General features: G+C 29.4%; 2 protein-coding genes across 2 annotated transcripts in view; both read left to right on the top strand.

Moving 5' to 3' along the window:
• Positions 1–14745, top strand: part of DCP2 (decapping protein 2) — a 208154-nt gene that overhangs the window by 54709 nt on the left and 138700 nt on the right. The gene's annotated exons all lie outside the window — the stretch shown is intronic.
• Positions 11607–13244, top strand: LOC136987391 (piggyBac transposable element-derived protein 4-like). Its single transcript, XM_067285129.1, has one exon. It carries the CDS (start codon positions 11607–11609, stop codon positions 13242–13244), a length of 1638 nt encoding a protein of 545 aa, XP_067141230.1.

Here is a 14745-nt window from a genome sequence, read left to right as displayed (position 1 = left end):
CGTGGTGAAAAGTGTTTTCTACTCTTTTCCAAGTAAGTTTATAAGTATATTTTATCTGGGAAATATTCTTCTCTGCGCGTAATATAAAAAACAGATTTTAGATAAAATTTTCTCCCTTTAGATTTAGTAAAATATCTCTGCTTTTGTGCGTGGTGAAAAGTGTTTTCTACTCTTTTCCAAGTAAGTTTATAAGTATATTTTATCTGGGGAATATTCTTCCTCGCGCGTTTTAAAAATTAATTAAAAAAAACAAAGGGGATTTTTTTAGATTGATAAAAAATTTTTCGTCCCTTTAGATTTAGTAAAATATCTCTGCTTTTGTGCGTGGTGAAAAGTGTTTTCTACTCTTCTCCAAGTAAGTTTATAAGTATATTTTATCTGGGAAATATTCTTCTCGCGCGTAATATAAAAAACAGATTTTAGATAAAATTTTCTCCCTTTAGATTTAGTAAAATATCTCTGCTTTTGTGCGTGGTGAAAAGTGTTTTCTACTCTTTTTCCAAGTAAGTTTATAAGTATATTTTATCTGGGAAATATTCTTCTCGCGCGTAATATAAAAAACAGATTTTAGATAAAATTTTTTTCCTTTAGATTTAGTAAAATATCTCTGCTTTTGTGCGTCGTGAAAAGTGTGTTTTACTCTTTTCCAAGTAAGTTTATAAGATATATTTTATCTGGGAAATATTCTTCTCGCGCGTAATATAAAAAACAGATTTTAGATAAAATTTTTCTTCCTTTAGATTTAGTAAAATATCTCTGCTTTTGTGCGTCGTGAAAAGTGTGTTTTACTCTTTTCCAAGTAAGTTTATAAGTATATTTTATCTGGGAAATATTCTTCTCGCGCGTAATATAAAAAACAGATTTTAGATAAAATTTTCTTCCCTTTAGATTTAGTAAAATATCTCTGCTTTTGTGCGTGGTGAAAAGTGTGTTTCTACTCTTTTCCAAGTAAGTTTATAAGTATATTTTATCTGGGGAATATTCTTCTCGCGCGTAATATAAAAAAACAGATTTTAGATAAAATTTTCTCCCTTTAGATTTAGTAAAATATCTCTGCTTTTGTGCGTGGTGAAAAGTGTTTTCTACTCTTTTCCAAGTAAGATTATAAGTATATTTTATCTGGGAAATATTCTTCTCGCGCGTAATATAAAAAAAGCAGATTTTAGATAAAATTTTCTCCCTTTAGATTTAGTAAAATATCTCTGCTTTTGTGCGTGGTGAAAAGTGTTTTCTACTCTTTTCCAAGTAAGTTTATAAGTATATTTTATCTGGGAAAGATTCTTCTCGCGCGTAATATTAAAAAACAGATTTTAGATAAAATTTTCTCCCTTTAGATTTAGTAAAATATCTCTGCTTTTGTGCGTGGTGAAAAGTGTTTTCTACTCTTCTCCAAGTAAGTTTATAAGTATATTTTATCTGGGAAATATTCTTCTCGCGCGTAATATAAAAAACAGATTTTAGATAAAATTTTCTCCCTTTAGATTTAGTAAAATATCTCTGCTTTTGTGCTAAGTTTATAAGTATATTTTATGTGGGAAATATTCTTCTCGCGCGTAATATAAAAAACAGATTTTAGATAAAATTTTCTCCCTTTAGATTTAGTAAAATATCTCTGCTTTTGTGCGTGGTGAAAAGTGTTTTCTACTCTTTTCCAAGTAAGTTTATAAGTATATTTTATGTGGGAAATATTCTTCTCGCGCGTAATATAAAAAACAGATTTTAGATAAAATTTTCTCCCTTTAGATTTAGTAAAATATCTCTGCTTTTGTGCGTGGTGAAAAGTGTTTTCTACTCTTTTCCAAGTAAGTTTATAAGTATATTTTATGTGGGAAATATTCTTCTCGCGCGTAATATAAAAAACAGATTTTAGATAAAATTTTCTCCCTTTAGATTTAGTAAAATATCTCTGCTTTTGTGCGTGGTGAAAAGTGTTTTCTACTCTTTTCCAAGTAAGTTTATAAGTATATTTTATGTGGGAAATATTCTTCTCGCGCGTAATATAAAAAACAGATTTTAGATAAAATTTTCTCCCTTTAGATTTAGTAAAATATCTCTGCTTTTGTGCGTGGTGAAAAGTGTTTTCTACTCTTTTCCAAGTAAGTTTATAAGTATATTTTATGTGGGAAATATTCTTCTCGCGCGTAATATAAAAAACAGATTTTAGATAAAATTTTCTCCCTTTAGATTTAGTAAAATATCTCTGCTTTTGTGCGTGGTGAAAAGTGTTTTCTACTCTTTTCCAAGTAAGTTTATAAGTATATTTTATGTGGGAAATATTCTTCTCGCGCGTAATATAAAAAACAGATTTTAGATAAAATTTTCTCCCTTTAGATTTAGTAAAATATCTCTGCTTTTGTGCGTGGTGAAAAGTGTTTTCTACTCTTTTCCAAGTAAGTTTATAAGTATATTTTATGTGGGAAATATTCTTCTCGCGCGTAATATAAAAAACAGATTTTAGATAAAATTTTCTCCCTTTAGATTTAGTAAAATATCTCTGCTTTTGTGCGTGGTGAAAAGTGTTTTCTACTCTTTTCCAAGTAAGTTTATAAGTATATTTTATGTGGGAAATATTCTTCTCGCGCGTAATATAAAAAACAGATTTTAGATAAAATTTTCTCCCTTTAGATTTAGTAAAATATCTCTGCTTTTGTGCGTGGTGAAAAGTGTTTTCTACTCTTTTCCAAGTAAGTTTATAAGTATATTTTATGTGGGAAATATTCTTCTCGCGCGTAATATAAAAAACAGATTTTAGATAAAATTTTCTCCCTTTAGATTTAGTAAAATATCTCTGCTTTTGTGCGTGGTGAAAAGTGTTTTCTACTCTTTTCCAAGTAAGTTTATAAGTATATTTTATGTGGGAAATATTCTTCTCGCGCGTAATATAAAAAACAGATTTTAGATAAAATTTTCTCCCTTTAGATTTAGTAAAATATCTCTGCTTTTGTGCGTGGTGAAAAGTGTTTTCTACTCTTTTCCAAGTAAGTTTATAAGTATATTTTATGTGGGAAATATTCTTCTCGCGCGTAATATAAAAAACAGATTTTAGATAAAATTTTCTCCCTTTAGATTTAGTAAAATATCTCTGCTTTTGTGCGTGGTGAAAAGTGTTTTCTACTCTTTTCCAAGTAAGTTTATAAGTATATTTTATGTGGGAAATATTCTTCTCGCGCGTAATATAAAAAACAGATTTTAGATAAAATTTTCTCCCTTTAGATTTAGTAAAATATCTCTGCTTTTGTGCGTGGTGAAAAGTGTTTTCTACTCTTTTCCAAGTAAGTTTATAAGTATATTTTATGTGGGAAATATTCTTCTCGCGCGTAATATAAAAAACAGATTTTAGATAAAATTTTCTCCCTTTAGATTTAGTAAAATATCTCTGCTTTTGTGCGTGGTGAAAAGTGTTTTCTACTCTTTTCCAAGTAAGTTTATAAGTATATTTTATGTGGGAAATATTCTTCTCGCGCGTAATATAAAAAACAGATTTTAGATAAAATTTTCTCCCTTTAGATTTAGTAAAATATCTCTGCTTTTGTGCGTGGTGAAAAGTGTTTTCTACTCTTTTCCAAGTAAGTTTATAAGTATATTTTATGTGGGAAATATTCTTCTCGCGCGTAATATAAAAAACAGATTTTAGATAAAATTTTCTCCCTTTAGATTTAGTAAAATATCTCTGCTTTTGTGCGTGGTGAAAAGTGTTTTCTACTCTTTTCCAAGTAAGTTTATAAGTATATTTTATCTGGGAAATATTCTTCTCGCGCGTAATATAAAAAACAGATTTTAGATAAAATTTTCTTCCTTTAGATTTAGTAAAATATCTCTGCTTTTGTGCGTGGTGAAAAGTGTTTTCTACTCTTTTCCAAGTAAGTTTATAAGTATATTTTATGTGGGAAATATTCTTCTCGCGCGTAATATAAAAAACAGATTTTAGATAAAATTTTCTCCCTTTAGATTTAGTAAAATATCTCTGCTTTTGTGCGTGGTGAAAAGTGTTTTCTACTCTTTTCCAAGTAAGTTTATAAGTATATTTTATCTGGGAAATATTCTTCTCGCGCGTAATATAAAAAACAGATTTTAGATAAAATTTTCTTCCTTTAGATTTAGTAAAATATCTCTGCTTTTGTGCGTGGTGAAAAGTGTTTTCTACTCTTTTCCAAGTAAGTTTATAAGTATATTTTATGTGGGAAATATTCTTCTCGCGCGTAATATAAAAAACAGATTTTAGATAAAATTTTCTCCCTTTAGATTTAGTAAAATATCTCTGCTTTTGTGCGTGGTGAAAAGTGTTTTCTACTCTTTTCCAAGTAAGTTTATAAGTATATTTTATCTGGGAAATATTCTTCTCGCGCGTAATATAAAAAACAGATTTTAGATAAAATTTTCTCCCTTTAGATTTAGTAAAATATCTCTGCTTTTGTGCGTGGTGAAAAGTGTTTTCTACTCTTTTCCAAGTAAGTTTATAAGTATATTTTATGTGGGAAATATTCTTCTCGCGCGTAATATAAAAAACAGATTTTAGATAAAATTTTCTCCCTTTAGATTTAGTAAAATATCTCTGCTTTTGTGCGTGGTGAAAAGTGTTTTCTACTCTTTTCCAAGTAAGTTTATAAGTATATTTTATCTGGGAAATATTCTTCTCGCGCGTAATATAAAAAACAGATTTTAGATAAAATTTTCTCCCTTTAGATTTAGTAAAATATCTCTGCTTTTGTGCGTGGTGAAAAGTGTTTTCTACTCTTTTCCAAGTAAGTTTATAAGTATATTTTATGTGGGAAATATTCTTCTCGCGCGTAATATAAAAAAACAGATTTTAGATAAAATTTTCTCCCTTTAGATTTAGTAAAATATCTCTGCTTTTGTGCGTGGTGAAAAGTGTTTTCTACTCTTTTCCAAGTAAGTTTATAAGTATATTTTATCTGGGAAATATTCTTCTCGCGCGTAATATAAAAAACAGATTTTAGATAAAATTTTCTCCCTTTAGATTTAGTAAAATATCTCTGCTTTTGTGCGTGGTGAAAAGTGTTTTCTACTCTTTTCCAAGTAAGTTTATAAGTATATTTTATGTGGGAAATATTCTTCTCGCGCGTAATATAAAAAAACAGATTTTAGATAAAATTTTCTCCCTTTAGATTTAGTAAAATATCTCTGCTTTTGTGCGTGGTGAAAAGTGTTTTCTACTCTTTTCCAAGTAAGTTTATAAGTATATTTTATCTGGGAAATATTCTTCTCGCGCGTAATATAAAAAACAGATTTTAGATAAAATTTTCTCCCTTTAGATTTAGTAAAATATCTCTGCTTTTGTGCGTGGTGAAAAGTGTTTTCTACTCTTTTCCAAGTAAGTTTATAAGTATATTTTATGTGGGAAATATTCTTCTCGCGCGTAATATAAAAAAACAGATTTTAGATAAAATTTTCTCCCTTTAGATTTAGTAAAATATCTCTGCTTTTGTGCGTGGTGAAAAGTGTTTTCTACTCTTTTCCAAGTAAGTTTATAAGTATATTTTATCTGGGAAATATTCTTCTCGCGCGTAATATAAAAAACAGATTTTAGATAAAATTTTCTCCCTTTAGATTTAGTAAAATATCTCTGCTTTTGTGCGTGGTGAAAAGTGTTTTCTACTCTTTTCCAAGTAAGTTTATAAGTATATTTTATGTGGGAAATATTCTTCTCGCGCGTAATATAAAAAAACAGATTTTAGATAAAATTTTCTCCCTTTAGATTTAGTAAAATATCTCTGCTTTTGTGCGTGGTGAAAAGTGTTTTCTACTCTTTTCCAAGTAAGTTTATAAGTATATTTTATCTGGGAAATATTCTTCTCGCGCGTAATATAAAAAACAGATTTTAGATAAAATTTTCTCCCTTTAGATTTAGTAAAATATCTCTGCTTTTGTGCGTGGTGAAAAGTGTTTTCTACTCTTTTCCAAGTAAGTTTATAAGTATATTTTATGTGGGAAATATTCTTCTCGCGCGTAATATAAAAAAACAGATTTTAGATAAAATTTTCTCCCTTTAGATTTAGTAAAATATCTCTGCTTTTGTGCGTGGTGAAAAGTGTTTTCTACTCTTTTCCAAGTAAGTTTATAAGTATATTTTATCTGGGAAATATTCTTCTCGCGCGTAATATAAAAAACAGATTTTAGATAAAATTTTCTCCCTTTAGATTTAGTAAAATATCTCTGCTTTTGTGCGTGGTGAAAAGTGTTTTCTACTCTTTTCCAAGTAAGTTTATAAGTATATTTTATGTGGGAAATATTCTTCTCGCGCGTAATATAAAAAAACAGATTTTAGATAAAATTTTCTCCCTTTAGATTTAGTAAAATATCTCTGCTTTTGTGCGTGGTGAAAAGTGTTTTCTACTCTTTTCCAAGTAAGTTTATAAGTATATTTTATCTGGGAAATATTCTTCTCGCGCGTAATATAAAAAACAGATTTTAGATAAAATTTTCTCCCTTTAGATTTAGTAAAATATCTCTGCTTTTGTGCGTGGTGAAAAGTGTTTTCTACTCTTTTCCAAGTAAGTTTATAAGTATATTTTATGTGGGAAATATTCTTCTCGCGCGTAATATAAAAAACAGATTTTAGATAAAATTTTCTCCCTTTAGATTTAGTAAAATATCTCTGCTTTTGTGCGTGGTGAAAAGTGTTTTCTACTCTTTTCCAAGTAAGTTTATAAGTATATTTTATGTGGGAAATATTCTTCTCGCGCGTAATATAAAAAACAGATTTTAGATAAAATTTTCTCCCTTTAGATTTAGTAAAATATCTCTGCTTTTGTGCGTGGTGAAAAGTGTTTTCTACTCTTTTCCAAGTAAGTTTATAAGTATATTTTATGTGGGAAATATTCTTCTCGCGCGTAATATAAAAAAACAGATTTTAGATAAAATTTTCTCCCTTTAGATTTAGTAAAATATCTCTGCTTTTGTGCGTGGTGAAAAGTGTTTTCTACTCTTTTCCAAGTAAGTTTATAAGTATATTTTATCTGGGAAATATTCTTCTCGCGCGTAATATAAAAAACAGATTTTAGATAAAATTTTCTCCCTTTAGATTTAGTAAAATATCTCTGCTTTTGTGCGTGGTGAAAAGTGTTTTCTACTCTTTTCCAAGTAAGTTTATAAGTATATTTTATGTGGGAAATATTCTTCTCGCGCGTAATATAAAAAACAGATTTTAGATAAAATTTTCTCCCTTTAGATTTAGTAAAATATCTCTGCTTTTGTGCGTGGTGAAAAGTGTTTTCTACTCTTTTCCAAGTAAGTTTATAAGTATATTTTATCTGGGAAATATTCTTCTCGCGCGTAATATAAAAAACAGATTTTAGATAAAATTTTCTCCCTTTAGATTTAGTAAAATATCTCTGCTTTTGTGCGTGGTGAAAAGTGTTTTCTACTCTTTTCCAAGTAAGTTTATAAGTATATTTTATGTGGGAAATATTCTTCTCGCGCGTAATATAAAAAACAGATTTTAGATAAAATTTTCTCCCTTTAGATTTAGTAAAATATCTCTGCTTTTGTGCGTGGTGAAAAGTGTTTTCTACTCTTTTCCAAGTAAGTTTATAAGTATATTTTATCTGGGAAATATTCTTCTCGCGCGTAATATAAAAAACAGATTTTAGATAAAATTTTCTCCCTTTAGATTTAGTAAAATATCTCTGCTTTTGTGCGTGGTGAAAAGTGTTTTCTACTCTTTTCCAAGTAAGTTTATAAGTATATTTTATGTGGGAAATATTCTTCTCGCGCGTAATATAAAAAACAGATTTTAGATAAAATTTTCTCCCTTTAGATTTAGTAAAATATCTCTGCTTTTGTGCGTGGTGAAAAGTGTTTTCTACTCTTTTCCAAGTAAGTTTATAAGTATATTTTATCTGGGAAATATTCTTCTCGCGCGTAATATAAAAAACAGATTTTAGATAAAATTTTCTCCCTTTAGATTTAGTAAAATATCTCTGCTTTTGTGCGTGGTGAAAAGTGTTTTCTACTCTTTTCCAAGTAAGTTTATAAGTATATTTTATCTGGGAAATATTCTTCTCGCGCGTAATATAAAAAACAGATTTTAGATAAAATTTTCTCCCTTTAGATTTAGTAAAATATCTCTGCTTTTGTGCGTGGTGAAAAGTGTTTTCTACTCTTTTCCAAGTAAGTTTATAAGTATATTTTATCTGGGAAATATTCTTCTCGCGCGTAATATAAAAAACAGATTTTAGATAAAATTTTCTCCCTTTAGATTTAGTAAAATATCTCTGCTTTTGTGCGTGGTGAAAAGTGTTTTCTACTCTTTTCCAAGTAAGTTTATAAGTATATTTTATGTGGGAAATATTCTTCTCGCGCGTAATATAAAAAACAGATTTTAGATAAAATTTTCTCCCTTTAGATTTAGTAAAATATCTCTGCTTTTGTGCGTGGTGAAAAGTGTTTTCTACTCTTTTCCAAGTAAGTTTATAAGTATATTTTATCTGGGAAATATTCTTCTCGCGCGTAATATAAAAAACAGATTTTAGATAAAATTTTCTCCCTTTAGATTTAGTAAAATATCTCTGCTTTTGTGCGTGGTGAAAAGTGTTTTCTACTCTTTTCCAAGTAAGTTTATAAGTATATTTTATCTGGGAAATATTCTTCTCGCGCGTAATATAAAAAACAGATTTTAGATAAAATTTTCTCCCTTTAGATTTAGTAAAATATCTCTGCTTTTGTGCGTGGTGAAAAGTGTTTTCTACTCTTTTCCAAGTAAGTTTATAAGTATATTTTATCTGGGAAATATTCTTCTCGCGCGTAATATAAAAAACAGATTTTAGATAAAATTTTCTCCCTTTAGATTTAGTAAAATATCTCTGCTTTTGTGCGTGGTGAAAAGTGTTTTCTACTCTTTTCCAAGTAAGTTTATAAGTATATTTTATGTGGGAAATATTCTTCTCGCGCGTAATATAAAAAACAGATTTTAGATAAAATTTTCTCCCTTTAGATTTAGTAAAATATCTCTGCTTTTGTGCGTGGTGAAAAGTGTTTTCTACTCTTTTCCAAGTAAGTTTATAAGTATATTTTATCTGGGAAATATTCTTCTCGCGCGTAATATAAAAAACAGATTTTAGATAAAATTTTCTCCCTTTAGATTTAGTAAAATATCTCTGCTTTTGTGCGTGGTGAAAAGTGTTTTCTACTCTTTTCCAAGTAAGTTTATAAGTATATTTTATCTGGGAAATATTCTTCTCGCGCGTAATATAAAAAACAGATTTTAGATAAAATTTTCTCCCTTTAGATTTAGTAAAATATCTCTGCTTTTGTGCGTGGTGAAAAGTGTTTTCTACTCTTTTCCAAGTAAGTTTATAAGTATATTTTATCTGGGAAATATTCTTCTCGCGCGTAATATAAAAAACAGATTTTAGATAAAATTTTCTCCCTTTAGATTTAGTAAAATATCTCTGCTTTTGTGCGTGGTGAAAAGTGTTTTCTACTCTTTTCCAAGTAAGTTTATAAGTATATTTTATCTGGGAAATATTCTTCTCGCGCGTAATATAAAAAACAGATTTTAGATAAAATTTTCTCCCTTTAGATTTAGTAAAATATCTCTGCTTTTGTGCGTCGTGAAAAGTGTTTTCTACTCTTTTCCAAGTAAGTTTATAAATATATTTTATCTGGGAAATATTCTTCTCGCGCGTAATATAAAAAACAGATTTTAGATAAAATTTTCTCCCTTTAGATTTAGTAAAATATCTCTGCTTTTGTGCGTCGTGAAAAGTGTTTTCTACTCTTTTCCAAGTAAGTTTATAAATATATTTTATCTGGGAAATATTCTTCTCGCGCGTAATATAAAAAACAGATTTTAGATAAAATTTTCTCCCTTTAGATTTAGTAAAATATCTCTGCTTTTGTGCGTCGTGAAAAGTGTTTTCTACTCTTTTCCAAGTAAGTTTATAAATATATTTTATCTGGGAAATATTCTTCTCGCGCGTAATATAAAAAACAGATTTTAGATAAAATTTTCTCCCTTTAGATTTAGTAAAATATCTCTGCTTTTGTGCGTCGTGAAAAGTGTTTTCTACTCTTTTCCAAGTAAGTTTATAAATATATTTTATCTGGGAAATATTCTTCTCGCGCGTAATATAAAAAACAGATTTTAGATAAAATTTTCTCCCTTTAGATTTAGTAAAATATCTCTGCTTTTGTGCGTCGTGAAAAGTGTTTTCTACTCTTTTCCAAGTAAGTTTATAAATATATTTTATCTGGGAAATATTCTTCTCGCGCGTAATATAAAAAACAGATTTTAGATAAAATTTTCTCCCTTTAGATTTAGTAAAATATCTCTGCTTTTGTGCGTCGTGAAAAGTGTTTTCTACTCTTTTCCAAGTAAGTTTATAAATATATTTTATCTGGGAAATATTCTTCTCGCGCGTAATATAAAAAACAGATTTTAGATAAAATTTTCTCCCTTTAGATTTAGTAAAATATCTCTGCTTTTGTGCGTCGTGAAAAGTGTTTTCTACTCTTTTCCAAGTAAGTTTATAAATATATTTTATCTGGGAAATATTCTTCTCGCGCGTAATATAAAAAACAGATTTTAGATAAAATTTTCTCCCTTTAGATTTAGTAAAATATCTCTGCTTTTGTGCGTCGTGAAAAGTGTTTTCTACTCTTTTCCAAGTAAGTTTATAAATATATTTTATCTGGGAAATATTCTTCTCGCGCGTAATATAAAAAACAGATTTTAGATAAAATTTTCTCCCTTTAGATTTAGTAAAATATCTCTGCTTTTGTGCGTCGTGAAAAGTGTTTTCTACTCTTTTCCAAGTAAGTTTATAAATATATTTTATCTGGGAAATATTCTTCTCGCGCGTAATATAAAAAACAGATTTTAGATAAAATTTTCTCCCTTTAGATTTAGTAAAATATCTCTGCTTTTGTGCGTCGTGAAAAGTGTTTTCTACTCTTTTCCAAGTAAGTTTATAAATATATTTTATCTGGGAAATATTCTTCTCGCGCGTAATATAAAAAACAGATTTTAGATAAAATTTTCTCCCTTTAGATTTAGTAAAATATCTCTGCTTTTGTGCGTCGTGAAAAGTGTTTTCTACTCTTTTCCAAGTAAGTTTATAAATATATTTTATCTGGGAAATATTCTTCTCGCGCGTAATATAAAAAACAGATTTTAGATAAAATTTTCTCCCTTTAGATTTAGTAAAATATCTCTGCTTTTGTGCGTCGTGAAAAGTGTTTTCTACTCTTTTCCAAGTAAGTTTATAAGTATATTTTATCTGGGAAATATTCTTCTCGCGCGTAATATAAAAAACAGATTTTAGATAAAATTTTCTCCCTTTAGATTTAGTAAAATATCTCTGCTTTTGTGCGTCGTGAAAAGTGTTTTCTACTCTTTTCCAAGTAAGTTTATAAGTATATTTTATCTGGGAAATATTCTTCTCGCGCGTAATATAAAAAACAGATTTTAGATAAAATTTTCTCCCTTTAGATTTAGTAAAATATCTCTGCTTTTGTGCGTCGTGAAAAGTGTTTTCTACTCTTTTCCAAGTAAGTTTATAAGTATGTTTTATCCGGAGAATATTCTTCTCGCGCATAATATATATATATATAACGGATTTTATATACAATCTTTTATTGCCAGAATGTCTAGTTCAGAATATGATGACGATAGTTTTTCTGAAAGTGGATCGGAGTATAATTTGAGCGATGTCAGCGACTCAGAATCGAGCGTAGATTCGGACCAAAGCATCTCTACTGCCAGAAATTGGGTCGATGTGGATATCAACAATCCTTCTCCGCCTCCTCCACGATTTCCTTTCACAGGAAATCCGGGTTGTCGATTCAATATAAATAATGTCGATCCACTCGCTTTTTTTAAGTTATTTTTTGACTTACATTTAGTAAATTTGATTGTTAGCGAGACGAATCGTTATGCACTGCAACAGCCGCGATCATCCAGGCATCAGTGGGAGCCTGTTACAGTGGGCGAGATATATACATTTCTGGCTATCTGCATCTTGCAAGGTATTGTAAAAAAACCGGATGAGAGGATGTATTGGTCCACCAATGATTTATTTTTCACACCGATTTTTCCTAAACTCATGACTAAAAATAGATTTGCAGAAATAAAGCAAAATTTACACTTCGCGGATAATGCATCATTCGATTCGTCCACCCATCCGGCTCCTAAATTGAACAAAATTTTGGCTATAGTAAATAATCTAAATTCTAAATTTTCGCGTTTATACGAACCAGAGAGAGACATAACTGTGGACGAGTCTCTCTTACTATTCAAAGGTCGTATTTCCTGGAGACAATACATACCTCTCAAACGGTCACGTTACGGTGTAAAATTCTTTATGTTATGTGAATCCTCATCAGGATATCTGTACAAATTTATAATTTACACCGGAAAGGATACTATACTGGATCCAAAATATAACCAGATGCAAATAACTTCCCAAATTGTATTATCATTAGTGGACCCATTGTTGAACAAAGGCCACTGCGTAACTACTGATAATTATTATACGTCTCCTCAGTTAGCTGATTATTTGATATCGCATCAAACAGATATATATGGAACACTTCGTCTAAACAGAAGGGGGATTCCAGATATCATAAAAAGAAAGAAATTGAAAAAAGGAGAAATAGTGGCACAACAGAGGGGAAAAGTGATGATTTTAAAATGGGAAGACAAAAAAACTGTTACGCTGCTATCTACAGTGCACAATGCCACACTTGTATCTAAACAAACGCGTGTTGGTACTGTTCAAATGAAGCCACGTGTTGTCGTTGATTACAACGATACAATGGGAGGAGTTGATCGTTTAGATCAACAACTCCATGATTACCCAGTGGCTAGGAAAAGAGGAAAGAAATATTATAAGAAAATATTTTTTCATTTATTTGATATTTGCCTTTATAATTCTTTTGTACTCTATAAAAAATATGGCGGAGAGAAAAAACATTTAGCATTCAGAGCACAACTTATTGAACAGCTCATCAAGGAATTTCACACCGTAACTAAGGTATATAGAGGTCGGCCGAGGACACCAGGTCCATGTCCACTAAGACTGACAGAAAGGCATTTCCCAGCCTTCATTCCGCCGACAGAAAAAAAAGCAGCTCCCACAAGATGTTGCGCAGTCTGTTGTAACAAGCGTGATGCCAAAATGAAAAAAATTAGAAAAGAAACACGATATTGGTGCAGAAATTGCGATGTTGCACTATGTCCTGCACCATGTTTTGAAATATATCACACGACTGAAAATATATAATGTGTAAGAAAAAATTTATGTAAATACTGTATTTTGTAATGCTATATATATATATATTATATATATATATTGGTATAATCACTTTATTACGCGACTTCCGTGTAATGCTATATATTTGCAATTGATGTTTCTGTATACCTACTTTTATATGCATCCAACTTTGTATATATCAATAAATAATTGACATTTTTTAGGTTATAAAATTCATATAAATAGTTTGTAACCTTTCAATTTACAGTACACTAAACATTTTCCATTTAGCAAAGTCTAATGACTTTATAGCGGTCTAAGCCAGCAGGATACTTGCAAACCAGATGTTCATAAATTCTATATAAATGACTTTATATGTATGATAATATTATAGAATTATGAATAACATATCAGCGTTTATGATTCTTGAATAAAATATTATGTATGTTTACAAAAATTTATACAATTCCAGTTTTTAAAATAATCAAAAAAAAAAAAAAAACCTTTTTCTATAAACATCCAATTATTCTGTTATATACGTTACATAGATAGGTCTAAATTCTCACAAATAAAAAAAATTGCAGCTTTCTAATCCGATGTAGAGAGATAATACAGCGTATAGTTTATAACACCGATTGGCGTGGAAGGGGGGTGGTGGTTTTTGTAAATCTAGGTCAACACTTTTTAGTATCGATGATGTATATTTCATTCTATGTATATGTTATTTACGCTATTATAATAACAATAGACTATAATAATCGAATATTACCCTATTATATGAATGATTATATACCTATTTTTTTACATATTTACGGAAGTACTGTAAAACCCGGAAGAAATGACTTTCCCGATACATTCTTTGAATAGAAGCTTTTGATATAACATCTTCTAGTCTAAGTAACTTCAAATAACATAAAACCTAGTGAAATTACAGCTAGAAGCGATGAAAATAACTTTTTCCGAAGTTTGTTTACAATCTGACTCTGATCAAGTGACCTTGAAAGCCATTGGTTCTTTGCAGGAAAATCCTAAACGAACAGTTCTACAAAGACGCACATTGGTTGATATCCAATCAGTCATAATAAAAATGACAAATTAGAGCGTAAAAGACGTAAAAATAAGAACTTGAAAGCCAATTGACATCAAGAAAATTTTTCTTAGACTTACTATAGTAATATAGAGTTTCCCAGAGATATTTATTGCTAAACAGTTTTGAAAACATTTTTACTTGTCTAAATACTGTCAAAACTTTTCTTTAGCAAATCGTAGATCAAAAAACAAACAAAACAAGCCATTTTATAGCAACTGTTTACATATTTACACAATGTAGCTCGATAAGTGTGGCATTTAGCGACAATTTTAGTTTCAGTGTTTTCAAAGGTTGATGATTCGTCAAACTAATATCTCAACTGATACAGAAATAAACCAATTATAGTTTTAAAAAGTTCAGTATTGATTTTATCAGCCAATAACCTGTATTGTTATCGCTAATTGCTTTACAATAGTAGGGGACGGTCTTTCCCGAAGTATT

This window comes from Centruroides vittatus, unplaced genomic scaffold (genome assembly GCF_030686945.1).
Source record: "Centruroides vittatus isolate TY-2023 unplaced genomic scaffold, ASM3068694v2 scaffold_1519, whole genome shotgun sequence".
NCBI classification, from domain to species: Eukaryota; Metazoa; Arthropoda; class Arachnida; order Scorpiones; family Buthidae; genus Centruroides; species Centruroides vittatus.
This window is presented reverse-complemented; position numbering and strand designations above follow the sequence as displayed.

Excerpts from the sequence above, each read along its gene's own strand:
- LOC136987391 (XM_067285129.1), top strand. The coding sequence starts at position 11,607 with ATGTCTAGTTCAGAATATGATGACGATAGTTTTTCTGAAAGTGGATCG.